This window comes from Oryctolagus cuniculus, chromosome 7, assembly GCF_051225735.1.
Source record: "Oryctolagus cuniculus isolate XC-2025 breed Fujian yellow rabbit chromosome 7, ASM5122573v1, whole genome shotgun sequence".
Lineage (NCBI taxonomy): Eukaryota > Metazoa > Chordata > Mammalia > Lagomorpha > Leporidae > Oryctolagus > Oryctolagus cuniculus.
Window position 1 is genome coordinate 160,023,071 of NC_142873.1, and position 16,242 is coordinate 160,039,312.

Below are 16,242 nucleotides of genomic sequence, written 5' to 3' on the forward strand. Positions count from 1 at the left end.
TGAGCTTGCGTGGAGAGGTGGGCACGGGGAAAGTTGGTGCCTGTGGAGAGCTGGCGAGCTGGCCCCACCCGCTGGTAGCAGCAGACCCTGCACAGGCCCTTGAAGACTCAGCCTCGTAAGAGCTGCTCTAGAACCCTCCTTTTGTCCGCACTGGCAGCGTGGCCTTGTGCAGATGGACGGTCTGTAGTCTGCAGAGAGGAGGACGGCTCTGGCTCCCTTCCCAGAGCTGCTGAAACACTGACGTGCGGGACCTGCTCTGCACGCCTCGTGCAGCTGTAAGGACCCTTGGTTGTCTGCTCTGTGGCTCTTTCCTAGCAGCTTGACGTGGCTGCTCTTCTCTGTGCCCTGTGACACCTCTGTGGGCCTCTCATCAAATGTCTCATTACTGCTCTATGCCCAGAACAACTGTGATGGGTTCTGTTGAAATGCAGAGTGAAAATGTGTGTCCCTACAGAGCTTTACTTTAAAGCCTGTGTAAGTGGTTGTTGGATTGACTGCTGTTTTGGGTTATTGGTGTTCTTAGTTATTTGAAAGTGGCTGTATAAATATGTGTTATAAATACTCATCACAGAGTGCATTACTCACTCTTCATTGCTACAACTTGAGACAAGCCACTTGCAAAGGAAAGAGGTTTATTTTATTCACAGTTTTGGAGGTTAGAGTCCAAGATTAGGTGGACCTATAGGGTGGGCCTCTGGTGAGGATGGTGGGAGGAGAGTGGGGGCAGGCAGGCAGTGGTGGAAACAGGTGTTGGAGTGGGTGGTCACATCTTGAGCCCGAAGTGGAGAGAGACATCACTCCAAGTCAGGCTTCTATAACAACCTTCTATCAAGAACTCAAGGTCAGGTGTTTGGTGCAGTGGTTAGGCTACCACTTGGGATGCTGGCATCCCGTAGCAGAGTACTTGGATTTGAATTCAGGCTCTGCTTTTCTTTCCAGCTTCCTGCTAATGTGTACCCTGAGAGGTAGTGGTGATGGCCCAGGTACTTGGGTCCCTACTATTCATGTGGGAGACCCAGATCTCATGAGATCCGTATTCCTGGCTTTGACCTGGCTCAGCCTTGGCTATTGTGAGTACCTGTGGATAGAAGATCTCTATCTCCACATTGCGTCCCCATGGCAGAGGGGACTCCCCCAATCCTATAAAAACATAAAATTTTAAAAATAAACAACTTGATGCCCAGCACTGTGGTGTAGTGGGTAAAGCCACTACCTGCTGTGCTGGCATCCCATATGGGCACTGGTTTGGTCCCAGCTGCTCCACTTCTGATCCAGCTCTCTGCTATGGCCTGGGAAAGCAGTAGAGGATGATGGCCCAAGTACTTGGGCCCCTGCACCCGCACGGGAGACCCTGAAGAAGCTCCTGGCTCCTGGCTTTGGATTGGCCCAGCTCTGGCCATTATAGTCATCTAGGGAGTGAACCAGTGGATGGAAGACACCTCTCTCTCTCTCTCTCTCTCTCTCTCTCTAACTCTGCCTTTCAAATAAATAAATAAATCTTAAAAAAAAAAAAAAAAAAGTAAAGAACTTGGGCCTGACTCTGTGGCATAGCAGGTCATTCCATATGGGTGTTGGTTCTAGTACTGGTTACTCCTCTTCCTATCCAACTCTCTTCTGTGGCCTAGGAAAGCAGTAGAACATGGCCCAAATGCTTGGGCCCATCCATGCACCCATGTGGGAAACCCAGAAGCAGCTCCTGGCTCTTGGCTTCAGATTGGCTTAGCTCTGGCTGTTAGTGGCCATTGGGGGAGTAAACCAGCAAATAGAAGATCTCTCTCTCTCTCTCTCTCTCTCCCTCCCTCCCTCCCTCCCTCACTCTCACTCTCCCCCTCCCCCCCTCTCTAACTCCGCATCTCAAATAAATAAAATCTTTTTTTTTTTTTTTTAAATAAAGAACTCAAGTGGTCACAAGAGATTATCTTCTCAGGGCGCTGCCTCAGTGACCTGAGCACTGCCCAGTAGGCCTACCTTTTAAAAGTTCTACCACCTTCCAATAGCACCATGCGGGGGCTAAGTCTTTTGTTTTTTACCTATTTATTATTTGCATTTACTTGAAAGACACACACACACACACAGAGAGAGAGAGAGAGAGAGAGGGAGAGAGAAAGAGAAAGAGTTGTTATTCTTCATACACTAGTTTACTCCCCAGATACGTGCAACAACTGGAGCTGGACCAAGCCAAAGCTAGGAGCCAGAAACTCCATCCAGGACTCCGACTTTGGTGGCAGGGGCCCAAGCACTTGAGCCATCATGGGTTGCCTCTCAGGATGCATTAACAGAAAGTGAATTGGAATTGAAGTAGCTGGGACTCAGAACAACACTCTGTTCTGTGGGTGTCCCAGATGGGTGCTTGACCTGCTGTTCCCACAATGTGTGCCCCTGGGGCTAAGACTGCATTACATGGGCATTTGGGGGATACTCAGACCAATTTCCAAACCATGGCATATATTATATATTCATTATATAAATGCAGCTACTTTTCAGATGGCTAAGAACGTTCATTATATATTTATACAGGCACGCACAGAACACTGGCTTTCATTTTGTGGATATCTTGTATTGTTTCTTGAATTTTTCTTGTTCAGTCTTGGCAGAAACAACTGTTTTCTTTCTAAATAGAAACAGTATATGATTTTGTAGTGAGTAATGTTGAATGTACAGTTTGCGTTTGTTATTTCTTCTTCTTTGAGTGCTGAAATGACATTTTTTCCCTCCTGTTTTCTGGAGCTGTTACGTTGTTAACCCTAGGGAGAGTGATCTTTCCCTTCTGTCCTCAACTGCAGCTCAGAGGAGGGGTTTCAGCCGGAGCGCCTCGTTTATTTGCACTCTCAGTAGACCTTGATAGTTTTCAGTGTGGAGAAGAAATGCTTTTTTGACAGCTGTGTCAGCTGCTAGTTTCACTTCTGGCATGAGGGCTTGTTCTTACTCTCAGCTTAAAGCTGGTGGAGAAAGTCATATACCTCTTCATGTATTTCCAATTGCTAACCCTTGTGCTACAGTCCTGGCTGTTGTGGGCGTTTGGGGAGTGAACCAGTTAATGGAGATCTCTCTGCTTCTGTCTCTGTGCCATGAACCCACCTCATCTCATAAATAAATAAAAATTTTAAAATTAAGAACTCAAGTGGCCTGAGAGCTACTTCTGAGGAGTTTTATACCTGGGAGTTTTATTATTTGTCTTTTTAGCAGGTGACTCATCTGGGCAGAACTTCTATAGGCACTAGGATACTTTTTCTTTTTCTTGAAATGCATTCAGAAAATTGAAATTTTTTTTAAAAAGATTTTTTATTATTTGAAAGGCAGTGTTAGAGAGAGAGACAGGCAGACAGACAGAGAATCTTCCGTCTGCTGGTTCACTCCCCAAATGGTTACAATGGCTGGAGCTGGGCCAGTCCAAAGCCAGGAGCCAGGAGCTTCTTCCGGGTCTTCCACATGGTTGCAGGGGCCAAGGACTGGTCCATCCTTCACTGCTTTCCCAGGCGCATTAGCAGGGAGCTGGATCTGAAGAGGAGTACCCATATGGGATGCTGGCACTGCAGGTGGTGTTGGCCCCCAAAGCTTATTTCATATGTAGATTTGAGTAATCTAGATTTGCGCTCCAAGCCCTCAACCTTCTGGCCTTGCTATAGATGGCTGGTATCACTGCTCCCTCTTCAGCCTGTCTCATAAAGATGGTTGTTAGCATTTTTCATTTTCCTGAATTCCTAAAGCTATTTGACATGCTTGGGAGGAGGTCTTTTCTGCTTCAAGTTTGATCTTAGAGCTTCGAGAGAGTGTGTGATAATTTTTGTGGTTTTGGCCTGACCAAAGAGAATTTTCTCGACATCTGAGGCGTGTAATTTCAGACTGATTTGTTTGTTGTTGTCTGAGCGGCTAGGATGCCTCTTTTGTTTGTTTGCATGTGCTATTCCTATCTGGCCCTCACAGCATGAGCAGCAGATGGTTCTCAGATTGATCGGTTGCCTCCTTTTGTTGCATTTGAACATTGAAGGCAAGGACCATGCATGCTTCTGTAATTGTATTTTTTAATTCTGGGCACCTGGCACTTTGACAGTGTTTGATAAGAATGTGAGATGGAGTATCAGGGAAGGTGATAAATCAGTGGCTATTAGGTATTCCAAAACCGACTTGTTAAATCAGATACTTTTTTCACTGCTATAAATTTTTAAATAATATCCTCTTTTTAACTTATTTATTTGAAAGTCAGTTACAGAGAGAGAGGGGCAGAGACAGAGAAAGGTATACTGAGGTCTTCTATCCACTGATTCGCTCCCCAAATGGCCGCAGCGCTGAGTGGGGCCAGGCTGACGCCGGGATCCTGGAGCTTCATCTCTGTCTCCCACATAGGTGGCAGGGCCAAGCACTGGGGCCGTCTTGTGCTCACTGTTTTCCCAGGCACATTAGCAGGGAACTGGCTGGGAAACACAGCAGCTGGGACTCAGTTAGCACTCCTAAGGAATGTTGTTGTTACAGGTGGTGGCTTTACCCACTGCATCGCAACACTGGCCCTCTATTAAACTTTTTTAAGAACTGTGCTGGGGACCGGTGCTGTGGCGTAGCGGGTAAAGTCGCTGCCTGCAGTGCCAGCATCCTATATGGGCACCGGTTTAGGACCCGGCTCCTCCACTTCAGATCCAGGTCTCTACTGGGAAAGCAGTGGAAGATGGCTCAAGTCCTTGGGCCTCTGCACCGTGTGGGAGGCCCCCAAAAAGCTCCTGGCTCTTGGCTTCAGATTGGCACAGCTCTGGCCATTGCGGCCATCTGGGGAGTGAATCAGCAGATGGAAGATCTCCCTCTCTCTCTCTGCTTCTGCCTCTCTGTAACTCTGACTTTCAAATAAATCAATAAATTTTCCAAAACAAAACAAAAAAATAACTATGGTGGGGTTGCAGTTCGGGATTCATCCTTACATTGCAGACTCTTACCAGTTCATACTTGTCTTGCTCAGTTTGATTCTGGGGAGGAGTTTCATTAGAGAATGTATCAGCTGTGGAAATTTGGAGGACTATAAAAACGACCCAGTATTCCCTAACACTGGCAGTGGCTGTGTTTTGTTGAGGTGGAGATGGTGTATCTATAGGGGGACCATGATTCTTGCTCCGTGCCCGGAGTGGTGTGCTGAGAAATTGAACTGTAGGTGAAGGTGAAGGCATCCTGTTGTGAGGCTCTTGCTTCTCCGAGTGAGATCTGACATTATTCTGGAAGGGCACTCTGGGAATTTGCAGAAGTTCGTTACAAGTTAATTAAATTATTTTTCAGCTAAATAATTTCTGCTACAGGTTCTTTCCCCTTTAAATTTATCTTATGGGTTATTAAATTCCTTTGGTATAATTACTCCCATTTTATATTGTCCACTAGGGAACACTTTACATTTTTCTTAAGGAGAAAACAGTTGGTGTATAGAAGGCTAGTTTGCTTTCACACACTCAAACATCTTTCATTGCTGGTGGAGTAGAAAACCCCAAGCCATTTGCTAGCTGAAGTGAAGAAGAATGTACTGAAGTTTTGTAGTAATTGTCCTACCTTTCCTCATGGCCTATGTGAGGTTTCTGGGTCTAAAGCAAGAGTTAGTTAATGTGAGATTGGTTTGACAAAATATTATTTTAGGAGGGGCGTTTCAGGAAGTGTTAAAACTGATTTCTTCCCCTCTCTTTCTCTCTTAGCATTTTTGAAACGTTGGGGTAGTTGGAGTGGTTGGATTTTCCCTGGAATTGAGTGAGAAATTCAGAAGACTGAAGCCCAGGCTTACTGTCTACCTTTCACGGAGGCCTAGCCGTGAGAGGACAGAAGAAGGCACGTGGCGAATCATGACAGCCGACAAAGATAAAGACAAAGACAAGGAGAAGGACCGGGACCGGGACCGGGACCGGGAGAGAGAGAAAAGGGACAAAGCCCGAGAGAGTGAGAACTCAAGGCCAAGGAGGAGCTGCACCTTGGAAGGAGGAGCCAAAAATTATGCCGAGAGTGATCACAGTGAAGATGAGGACAATGACAACAGCGCCACCACTGAGGAGTCCACCAAGAAGAACAAAAAGAAGCCCCCGAAAAAAAAATCCCGCTACGAAAGGACAGACACTGGCGAGATAACCTCCTACATCACGGAGGATGATGTTGTCTATCGGCCAGGAGGTAAGGAGCATCACGTTCGGTCTTCACAGTGCTTGTGGTTGAGGGAGCAGCTCAGCATTTTGATGAAATGAGTACCTGCTCTGTATGTGCAGGAATGCCTGGAACCTAGAAGAGCAGCCCTGGTTTGGGGCAGGAAAACTCCCTGTAGTAAGCAAGTGGCCCTCTTTGGCTCAGGTAGCTTTACTCCGCTCTTGCCTGTGTGGGCCTTGACTTGCTCTTCCATCGCAGCCTGTGCAGTTCGCGCTCTTCCTTGCTTTCTCGTGCTGCTTGTCCTCTCACTTAGCCGTATGCTCAGTAGTTTTCATTTTCTGAATTCATCTTAGCCTTTTAATTTCAGTCACGAGTTAGGCTGTGATGGCCCTTCTAAATGGAAATGATGGAGAGGAGTTGAACCTTAGGATTCTTGGAAACAGGAAATTTTATGTTGGAACAGGATTGACTGGAAGCTAGAGAGGTCTTTGTAGCGGCCTCCAGACCAAGGTTTATTGCTCCTGTAACCTCCTTTTCCAAAGTATTGAGCTGCAGACTCACTAATCAATGATAATAGAGGAAGCCAACAACGGTTTGGTTTGCTGGAAAATGTGCTGTGACCCTTCAGTGTCTTGAAGCTGACAGCGTTTTTCGAAAGCAGATGGACCCAGCTTTCTGATGAAACGCGGGGAAACAAGTGAGGGTGAACCCGTGGGCCCCAGCAAAGCGTTTCCTGGCCTGCTGTGTTGTGTGTGTTAAGAGACTGTTCTTAGAGAAGTCAGGAAGACTTTTTTTGGTTGAATTACTCACAGTGCTGAGGAGTGACAAGCTTCTAATATAAGTTAAAATTAAAGATTCAAGCTACCCGATTTGATTGTTTTCCAAGAAAGGAGTGAAAAGACTTCACTTTGTTACGTGATTACCCCGGTACAGTCCGTTTAATGGTGAGCACTGTAGCTGTTTGATACTTCATGTAAGTTCCAGGTGTGTTTTGACCCACACAGGAATTGATTTTGATTTTCAAAAGATAACTGATATTAGACTTAAAACTATATTCACAACTAGAATTTCAGGACTGAACATTAACTGAGATACCGATGTGGTATAAATTGTTGAAGTTGAGGGCTTGGCGAGGTAGAGATGTAGTTATGTGTAGGTTACAGTGCTGTCAGTATTCATGTTTGAAGAACATTGCTCACTAAGAGCCTGTTGTAAATCGTGAATTCATTTAGATGTTGATTACGGTATGATAACTTAAAAATGAAACTTGTTATCCCTTTCTCTCGATTCAAGCTGTCTGATGTGCAAATGAGATTTAGGTTGTTGTCAGCAAGCCAGCTGCTGTGCCATGCTACATTCCTGCCCTGTTCAACATCTGCAACATGGAATCGTACTCACGTGTCAGTGGGGGCACTTGGCCAGTGTGGTAATGGTCACATATGTGTGAGAGATGCTGCCCGTACTGTGCCCCTCATGACAGATCCATCATTAGTGACTCTGAGAGGTCCTGCAGTCCAGGAAACCCCTTTCACGTGGCAAACACCTGCTGTTTGTTCCATTTGTGGAACTGAGCCACGGGCTTAGGAGACAGCGAACATTAATTTTGTACCTTCTATCCAGTGACAAGGAATCCTCCCTTGTTGACTTTTAGAAGGTGATGGGGGATTGCTCAGGCTTAGTTACAAAGCAGTTCTTAGTAAAGTGCCTTGGGAAGCACTGTACTTATGGAGGCAGGCATTGTTTCAGTAAATATAGGACGTTTGAGAAATGGGAACAAAGTATGTTCTTTCTGGAAGCAAAATGTGTCATAAAGGTCAGAAATGGTTTGGGGGAAGCCCGTAGCACCAAAGCAGGAGGTGCCCCTTAGGTTTGGGAATAGGGCAGTGGCTGGGGGTTTGCGCCCTTCTAGGTCCAGTGGATGTTTGATTCTGAGAAGATTGTCTTCTCGTTGTTTTATTTTGTTATTGATGATGCATTTCCAATTAAATCTCTCGGCTGCCTGTTCCAGATAGCGTCTTTCCGAATGAAGGGTGTTAAGCGCTGCCCATTCTTGAGGTTATTCACTTGAAGAATCAGAAGTAGAATACTATGGTTAGATTCCCAGATAGGAGTGTTTTGATTTTTTCCCCTTTCCTTTGCTTTTCTCCTGGCCTTTTTCTTTGTGTAAACTCTATAACGATGTCGTTTGTTAGTACTGGAAAACCTTCTCCTTACTCAGCTGCGCAGATTCTGCACACTTGGTTGTATCCTGAACACTTCGGGCCTCTGCAGTGTTGTGAGGGATGTGTTCAGTGGATCACTAGTTTTTGAATGGAGGATCTGTGCCCCGGGGGGTGGGGGTGGGAGCTCCCTTGGCTGGACTTGTTGCAGGCTCCTACCTCCAAGTGAAGGAATTCAAGGAGATAAAAGGAGCAGGAACCTAAGAGGTAATTGAAGACAAAGGCGGCACTCAGGAGAAAATCAGTGTTGTAGTTTAGGGTGGTGCTTGGGGGAGGGCCTCATTGAGTATTCAAAGGAGATGGAGTTTTGGGGCAGGGCCAAAGCACACTTGATGGCCTTTGGGAGTATCATGGTGTCTGGTGCATGATGGGGAGTAGGTGTGCTGAGCCTGTAGCCTAAGAAGGGGCTGGGGTCTGGGCTTTGCAAGTGTGTCTTGGGTTCTGGCAGTCCCAGTTCTTCCTTGCTACCTCTCTGCCTACATCAGATCCTTAATTTTCATTTTCTTGAGGTTATAAAGCATAGAGTAGGACTTTAAAAATTATTTTGTACTTGTGAATTTCTTTTAAAATATTTTTTATTTTCATTTTCCTTGAAAGACATGCGTGCACACACACGAGGGAAAGGGAGGGAAGGAAGGACTGTCCTTTGTCTGCTGATTCACTCCCAGATGTGTGCGATGGCTGATGCTGGGCCAGGCTGAAGCCGGGTGCCTGGAACCCAAGTACTTGAACCGTCAACTTCTGCTTCCCAGAGATGCACATTTACAGGAAGCTGTGTTGGAAGTGGGGCTGTAACTTGAACTTAGGCCTCCCAATCGCACCTCAAGTGTTGTCTTAACCACTGAGCAGGTGCTTGCCCCTGAATTGATTTTAATATTAGATTAAGTGTAAGTTATGAATACACCTCCTAGAGTGACATTGAGAATCAAACTATATGTCTTTGCCCAAGGCTGACAGTTCTGTATTCAGCTTATTTTGTCTGAGAATTATGAAGGTTTTTGTTGTTGTTGTTGTTTTGAATACAATTTAAGTTTTTTAAACGAAGGTTTAGTCTTCTGTTGTTAGAACAGTGGTTGTTCTGTGTTTCCCATTTCCTGAATTACCTTTGTTTTGTCCTTAGAGCTTAGTCAAATGGTCTTTGCTACGTGTATTTCCCGTATTGCCTCCTGACGCAGGGCCTTTGCACTGGCCATTGCCTCGTGCTGGGAAACATCCCTCAGCCCCTGACACACCTCCCACACGTATGCAGGCACACTTGTTTCTTTTTAGCCTTTATCAGCTTTTTCCAGAGTCTGTGTTTCCTCTCCCCCAGTTAGTCTGATTTCCTTAATTGATACTGTCATGCTGTTCATTGTGTGTCTCTTCCGACATCCACAGTAGTAGTGCTTTCCTGTTCATTTCCACTCTGTTATGATTAATACCTGCCGTAAGGTCAGCAACTCTGTGTGTGTTTATCATCGAATTCCTGCCATCTAGTTTGTGTACATTATGTAATCCGTAATATTTGTGGAATAAATTTCTGAAAACAGCTTAAGCATTTACTTACTACTTACTGATGTTCAAGTTATAGTAATGCTTCTGGAAGTCTATCTTGAGTTGGTTATTTCCCAGTGAATGATTTAACAGCTTTGTTAAAAATAAAAACAAAACAAAAACCTTGTGGGACTCTATTGTATATTGATTCTGTGACTAATCCAACTTCTTTGCTGTCTATCAGCCGTTACCCAACTTTTGAGATGAGTGTCACGGTAACAAATTGATTTATTACACAGCTGTGTGCAGCCAGATTTCCCTTATGGGCGCTTTAACTCTGTATTGATTTCTAGCATTTGCTATAGGTTGCATATTAATGTCTTTCTACCATTTTCAGTTAGGAAGTAGGAAGTTTAATGCATTTATTCCTGATCCAGGTAGAACTGGTCAAAAAATTAACTTGATACTGAGAGATTTTAAAAAAATTGGCCTATTAGTACTGCTTGCTCTTTGGATAAGGAAACATTTTTTCTTTTCTTTATTTGAATGGCAGTATGACAGAGAAAGAGAAAGTGAGCGACAGAGGGAGATCTTCATTTTCTGGTTCAGTCCCCAGATGCCCACAGCAGCTGATGACTGAACCAGGCCAAAAGTAGGAGCTAGGAACTCCATCCAGGTCTCCCATGTGGGTGGCAGGAAGCCAAGTATTTGGACTACACCCATCAACAGGAAGCTGGATCTCAAGCAGAGTAGCTGGGATTCAACCAAGGTACAGGTGTCTCCAGAGGTGACCACAAGGCCAGCCCTGGAAGCATCTTTTTTTTTTTTATTAGATTACTTTTATTAGATTTTCTATTAGATTACTTGCTTTTATAGACACATAATAATTGTACATATTTTTGAAGTACAACGTAATATTTTGATACATGTATATATATTAATGATCAAATTAGGATAATTAGCATCCATCGCCTCACCTCCACTTAGTTTTCGATGCTGCAGCTTGCAAGTTTTGACCACCAGCTGCTAAGTTTTAGGTCAGGCACAATGATCAGTAACTCTTTAATTTAAACAAACCCCTAATTGGTTTCCCTACCTGTAATTGTACTCCTTCCTATACATGTCTCACACAGTAGCCAGAGATATTTGTAGTAACTGAGACTCTGTTGTGAGAGACGAGACATCTGTATACCTTACTAAATCTGGTGATGTGAGTTGTCATTTACTTCATCGATGAATCCAGTTATTTAATTATTGATTATTGCATGTATAGCAAAGCAGGTATTTTTCCATGTTCTCAGGATATAATGCTTACTTCCTACCCTCAGATGACTAACAATCTAATGAAGAAGACAGACAACCAATTCCTGGAATGATACTTGGTATGATGAAAAATAAATTATCTTTAATAAATTAACAGCTATTTGGAAGGAGTCTAATTTAGACAAGTGGAATTGATTTTCAGAGCAGGTGTTATTAGAAGACAGACTTGAGTGATGTGATCAAAACAGTCACCCAGGGGCCAGCGCTGTGGCGCAGTAGGTTAATCCTCTGCCTGTGGTGCCAGCATCCCATATGGGCACTGGTTCCAGTCTCAGCTGCTTCCCTTCCGATCCAGCTCTCTGCTATGGCCTGGGAAATCAGTAGAAGATGGCTCCAGTCCTTGGGCCCCTGCACCCAGGTGGGAGACCAGGAAGAAGCCTTTGGCTCCTGGCTGGAAACATCTTTTTAAAGTGACTAAATCTGACTCCCCATTTCTTGTGTTTTACCATATTAACTGATAACTTTGACTCTCCTGTTTACCTTACATCCTAGAATAGCAGGAAGCTCCCTCACGAATATGAGAGTTGCAAAAATCAGGACTAAGGAATTTTTTAAAAAACATTTTATTTAGTTGAGAGGCAGAGAGAGGGAGAGGGAGAGACAGAAAGGTCTTCCATCAGCTGGTTCACTCCCCAAATGGCCTCAACAGCTGGAGCTGAGCCCATCCAAAGTCAGGAGCCGGGAGCTTCTTCCGGGTCTCCCACACGGGTGCAGCAGTCCAGGCACTTGAGCCATCTTCACTGCTTTCCCGGCTCCTAGCAGAGAGCTGGATTGGAAAAGAACAGCCAGGACATGAGCAGGTGCCCATGTAGGATGCTGGCACCACAGGCAGAGGCTTAGCCTACTGCACCACAGTGCCGGCCCCAGGAATTTTTTTTTTTTTTAAGATTTATTTTACTTCAGATGAAAGGCAGAGTTGCAGAGAGAGAGAGAGAGAGAGAGAGAGAGAGAGAGAGAGAAAGCGAGCTCTTCTGCCCACTGGTATACTCCCCAGGTGGCTGCAATGGCTGGGGCTGGGCCAGGCCAAAGACAGGAGCCAGGAGATTCTTCCAGGTCTCCCACATGGGTGCAGGGACCCAAGAACTTGGGCCACCTTCCACTGGTTTCTCAGGTGCACCAATGGGGAGCTGGATCAGAAGTGGAGAAGCGTCTGTGTGGGATGCCGGCAATGCAGGTGGTGGTCCAATCCATTATGCCACAATGCTAGCCCCCAGGACTAAGGATTTTTAAGTCTGTAATATTTGTGTATCTTACTTTCCTGAACAGGAGCAAAATAAATTTTTTGTGGAGATAAATTTTGTACTTAAAATGCAAAGAACTTAAATTTGCGGTTTGTAAAATCCTAGATGATATAAAACATTTTCTGCCATTTACTTGCAAATTTTCCTCAATATTTTTAGGAGCTAGGGACTTGCACTAAAAAATGTCCTGGAAACTTAAATTAATTTTACATTGAACACTGAAGTTTTAATTTCTTTTGATATAAATGGGATTTAAGCTGGGAAAGAATCCAGAATAACCAAAAATGAAACTTTGAATCTGGTTTAAATCAAAAGAGGGAATTACATGTTTTAAAACTATTCAAGTTAAAAGCAGAATATTACAAATTTTAGAAATCTGGAGAAAGGGGCTAGTGTTTTTGCCAAAGCAGATAAGGCCACTGCCTGTAGCGCTGGCATCCCAAGTGTGGCTGCTCCACTTCTGATCCAGCCCCCTGCTGATGTACTTGGGAAAGCAGCGGAAGATGGTTAGGCCCCAAGTGGTTAGGCTCCTGCACCCATGTGGGAAACCTGGATGAGGCTTCTGGCTCCTGCTTCAGCCTGGCCAAACCCCAGCCGTGGCCGCCATTTGGGGAGTGAATCAGTGGGTGGATGAACTCTTTCTCTCTAAGTCTGACTCATAAATAAATAAATAAACAAGTCTTTAAATAAAATCGAGAGAACAAGCACATGTGTGTGCTCATCTCCTATTCACTCCCGGCTCACTCCCCAAATGCCCATGAAGGCCCAGGTGCCCAAACCCAAACCAGGTCTCCCACATGGTCATCAGGAGCCCTGTTACTCAGTTTTCACCTGCTGCCTCCCAGTGTGTGCATTGACAGGAAGCTGAAAGTCAGGAGCTGGAGCTGGACGCAGAGCCCAGGTGTTGTGATGTGGAACTTGGGGCCCATCTTCTAACTGCTAGGCTAACTGCCCACCACTATCAAGTATATTGAGTGAGAGAGTATGGGATTCTTTTTAGATATCGTTGAAAAACAGACACCTAATCTCTGATGTTTGTAGCCAGGAAAGATGTATCTTTGGGAACCAGTGTCTTTAGCAGACTGAAGGAGACTCTAGGGGTCTGCTCATGTTCTGCTGTGTGGTGCTGGTTACATTCATTTGTTCACTGTGAGAAAACGTGTCATTCTTAGCAGTCTTCTGCATATGTGTTTTGAAAAAATATTTTTAGAAAGTGTTCATGTTCCTGTTTAAAGAGGAAAAGGAGGGGCCAACGTTGTAGCATAGTAGGTAAAGCCACCGCCAGCATTGGCGGCATCCCATATGGGCGCTGGTTTGAGTCCTGGCTGCTCCACTTCTGATCCAGCTCTGCTATGGCCTGGGAAAGCAGTAGAAGATGGCCCAAGGACTTGGGCCCCTGCACCTGCGTGGGAGACCCGGAGAGAGCTTCTGGCTCCTGGCCTTGGACTGGCTCAGCTCTGGCCATTGTGGCCAAGTGGGGAGTGAACCAGTGGATGGAAGACCTCTCTCTCTGCCTCTGCCTCTCTGTAGCTCTTTCAAATAAATAAATAAATCTTAAAAAAAAAAAAGAGGAGAGGGAGTCACCAGCAGTGTAACCGATGAAGTGTCCTGACATCTGGTTACTGGCTTTCTCTGGGGGTTGGCCTGTGACTGTGGAGGCACGTGCAGCTGCAGAGTCTTGCTCTTTTGAGTCCTTGAAACCTTGTTTGAGGCAGGCAGGCAGGCAGGCAGGCAGACACTCCTCCTCCACAAAAAGCAAAGCGGAGCCCTGGCATTTGGTGTTCCAGGACGTAAATATTTTTTGAAAATAAGGCTTATTTGATCTGCAGTTTATTGTCTGTGTCCCGACTATTTAGAAGAATTTTATGTAGATGTGACATGCAAATGGAGGCATGTTCTTGAGGTTTTGTTTTGGGATAGATCAGCGTTCAATTTTGTTTTATAGAATCTTACTTTAAGGTAACAAGAAGCATGAATTTTGGCATAAAGAAAGCTTTAGGCCTAGCTTTAGAAAAAATGTGTTTTGACTCCTGTTTCAAATTCATTTGCATTCAATAGCCCTAATGCAGTAACCTGTTAAGCCTTTCAGTGGGTCCCTGTTGCCAGGAGGATCCAACCTCACATGTTTGCTGGACTCCTGTGAGCCGGCTGCCTGTCTGAAGTCTTTAGACCTCAGTCTCACGTGGGAGGAGGCACAGTGAGGCAGTGTGTGGGCTTGTTAGGGCTGCTCAAACAGCGTGCTGCAAACAGAGTGACTGGCACAGCAGATCGATGTGTGGGCAGGGCCATGTCCCCCTGCAGGCGCCGGGAAAGGCTCTGTCCCCGGCTGTCCTCCAGCTCCTGGTTCCTTGCTTTGTGGCAGCGTAATTCCAGTCTTCACAGGGCGTTTGTAAGGACAGAGGGGCTCCGCCACCTCTGCACATTTATTTTTCTTCTTGAATAAATTCGTTTTCCCTGCGAGTTTGTGTCCTGTGTCTTCTGTTCTGCCCCCCTTCCTACAGCATTCTCCGTGTGTCCCCATTCCTCCCCTTTGTGCAGACCCCAGTTATGTTGCATCAGGACCCACTCTACTTCACCTTCAGTAGTTTTATCTGCAACCTCAGTGACCTCATGTGACCTTATAGCTGCAGCTCCACTGTTCCTAAGCAAGGCTGCATTCTGAGGTACAAGGGCGAAGACTGCAGCGTATGAATTTCAACAGGAAAAACTTATTGCCACATATACTTGGGTTTGACTGCCTTCCGTTCTCTTAGGTGTGTGTCTTTGGATTAGCTGGGAAAATATTTTTTTTATTTTTTTTATTTTTTTGACAGGCAGAGTGGACAGTGAGAGAGAGAGAGAGACAGAGAGAAAGGTCTTCCTTTACTGTTGGTTCACCCTCCAATGGCCACTGCGGCCGGCGCACCGCGCTGATCCGATGGCAGGAGCCAGGTGCTTCTCCTGGTCTCCCATGGGGTGCAGGACCCAAGCACTTGGGCCATCCTCCACTGCACTCCCTGGCCATAGCAGAGAGCTGGCCTGGAAGAGGGGCAACCGGGACAGAATCCGGCACCCCAACCAGGAGTAGAACCCGGGGTGCCAGGGCCGCAAGGCGGAGGATTAGCCTAGTGAACTGCGGCGCCAGCAATACTTAACTTTTTTTTTTTTTTTTTTTTTTTTAAATAGGCAGAGTGGACAGTGAGAGAGAGAGACAGAAAGGTCTTCCTTTTGCTGTTGGTTCACCCTCCAATGGCCGCCACGGCTGGCGTGCTGCGGCCCGTGCACCGCGCTGATCCGAAGCCAGGAGCCAGGTGCTTTTCCTGGTCTCCCATGGGGTGCAGGGCCCAAGCACTTGGGCCATCCTCCACTGCACTCCTGGGCCACAGCAGAGAGCTGGCCTGGAAGAGGGGCAACCGGGACAGAATCCGGCGCCCCGACCGGGACTAGAACCCATTGTGCCGGCGTCGCTAGGCGGAGGATTAGCCTATTGAGCCATGGCGCTGGCCAATACTTAACTTTTAATTGCATTATAATGTGCTTTTATTTGTGGATTACATTAGTTAGCTCTTTAGTTCTTCTGTTTATATTGGAATTTTATTTCATCTTTTTTGAGCCCCAAGAAATAAATGATTATTAGCCTTTAAGTGTATATTAGGAATTTATTCAAATTATATGCATTCTTTGCACATAAAGCATTATTGTCTCCATGAGGTCAGGAGAAACAAGAGAAACTGGTGTTCTAAAGCACTCTAGTAAAAAAGATTGCGGGGAGCGATGGAAATTTTGAGACTAATCTTGTCTTTCTTGATTTTTGTAAGGTGCAACCTGTCAAACCACGCTTGGCCTGCCGAGCTTACAAGAGCAGACAGCAGAGGTCAGATGTGACTTGTAGGCCAGGTTTGGCCTACTTT

The 16,242-nt window shown here is 45.6% G+C and overlaps 1 protein-coding gene across 6 annotated transcripts in view; it reads left to right on the forward strand.

Annotated features, from left to right (window-relative positions):
- RERE (arginine-glutamic acid dipeptide repeats) overlaps window positions 1-16,242 on the forward strand; it is a 439,397-nt gene that overhangs the window by 149,275 nt on the left and 273,880 nt on the right. For all 6 annotated transcript variants that reach the window (XM_070079330.2, XM_070079333.2, XM_089301519.1 and 3 more), the window contains exon 2: window positions 5,661-6,126. In XM_070079330.2, the coding sequence (XP_069935431.1) occupies window positions 5,805-6,126 (322 nt within the window). In that variant the 5' untranslated portion in view covers window positions 5,661-5,804. The remainder of the gene's footprint in view (window positions 1-5,660; window positions 6,127-16,242) is intronic.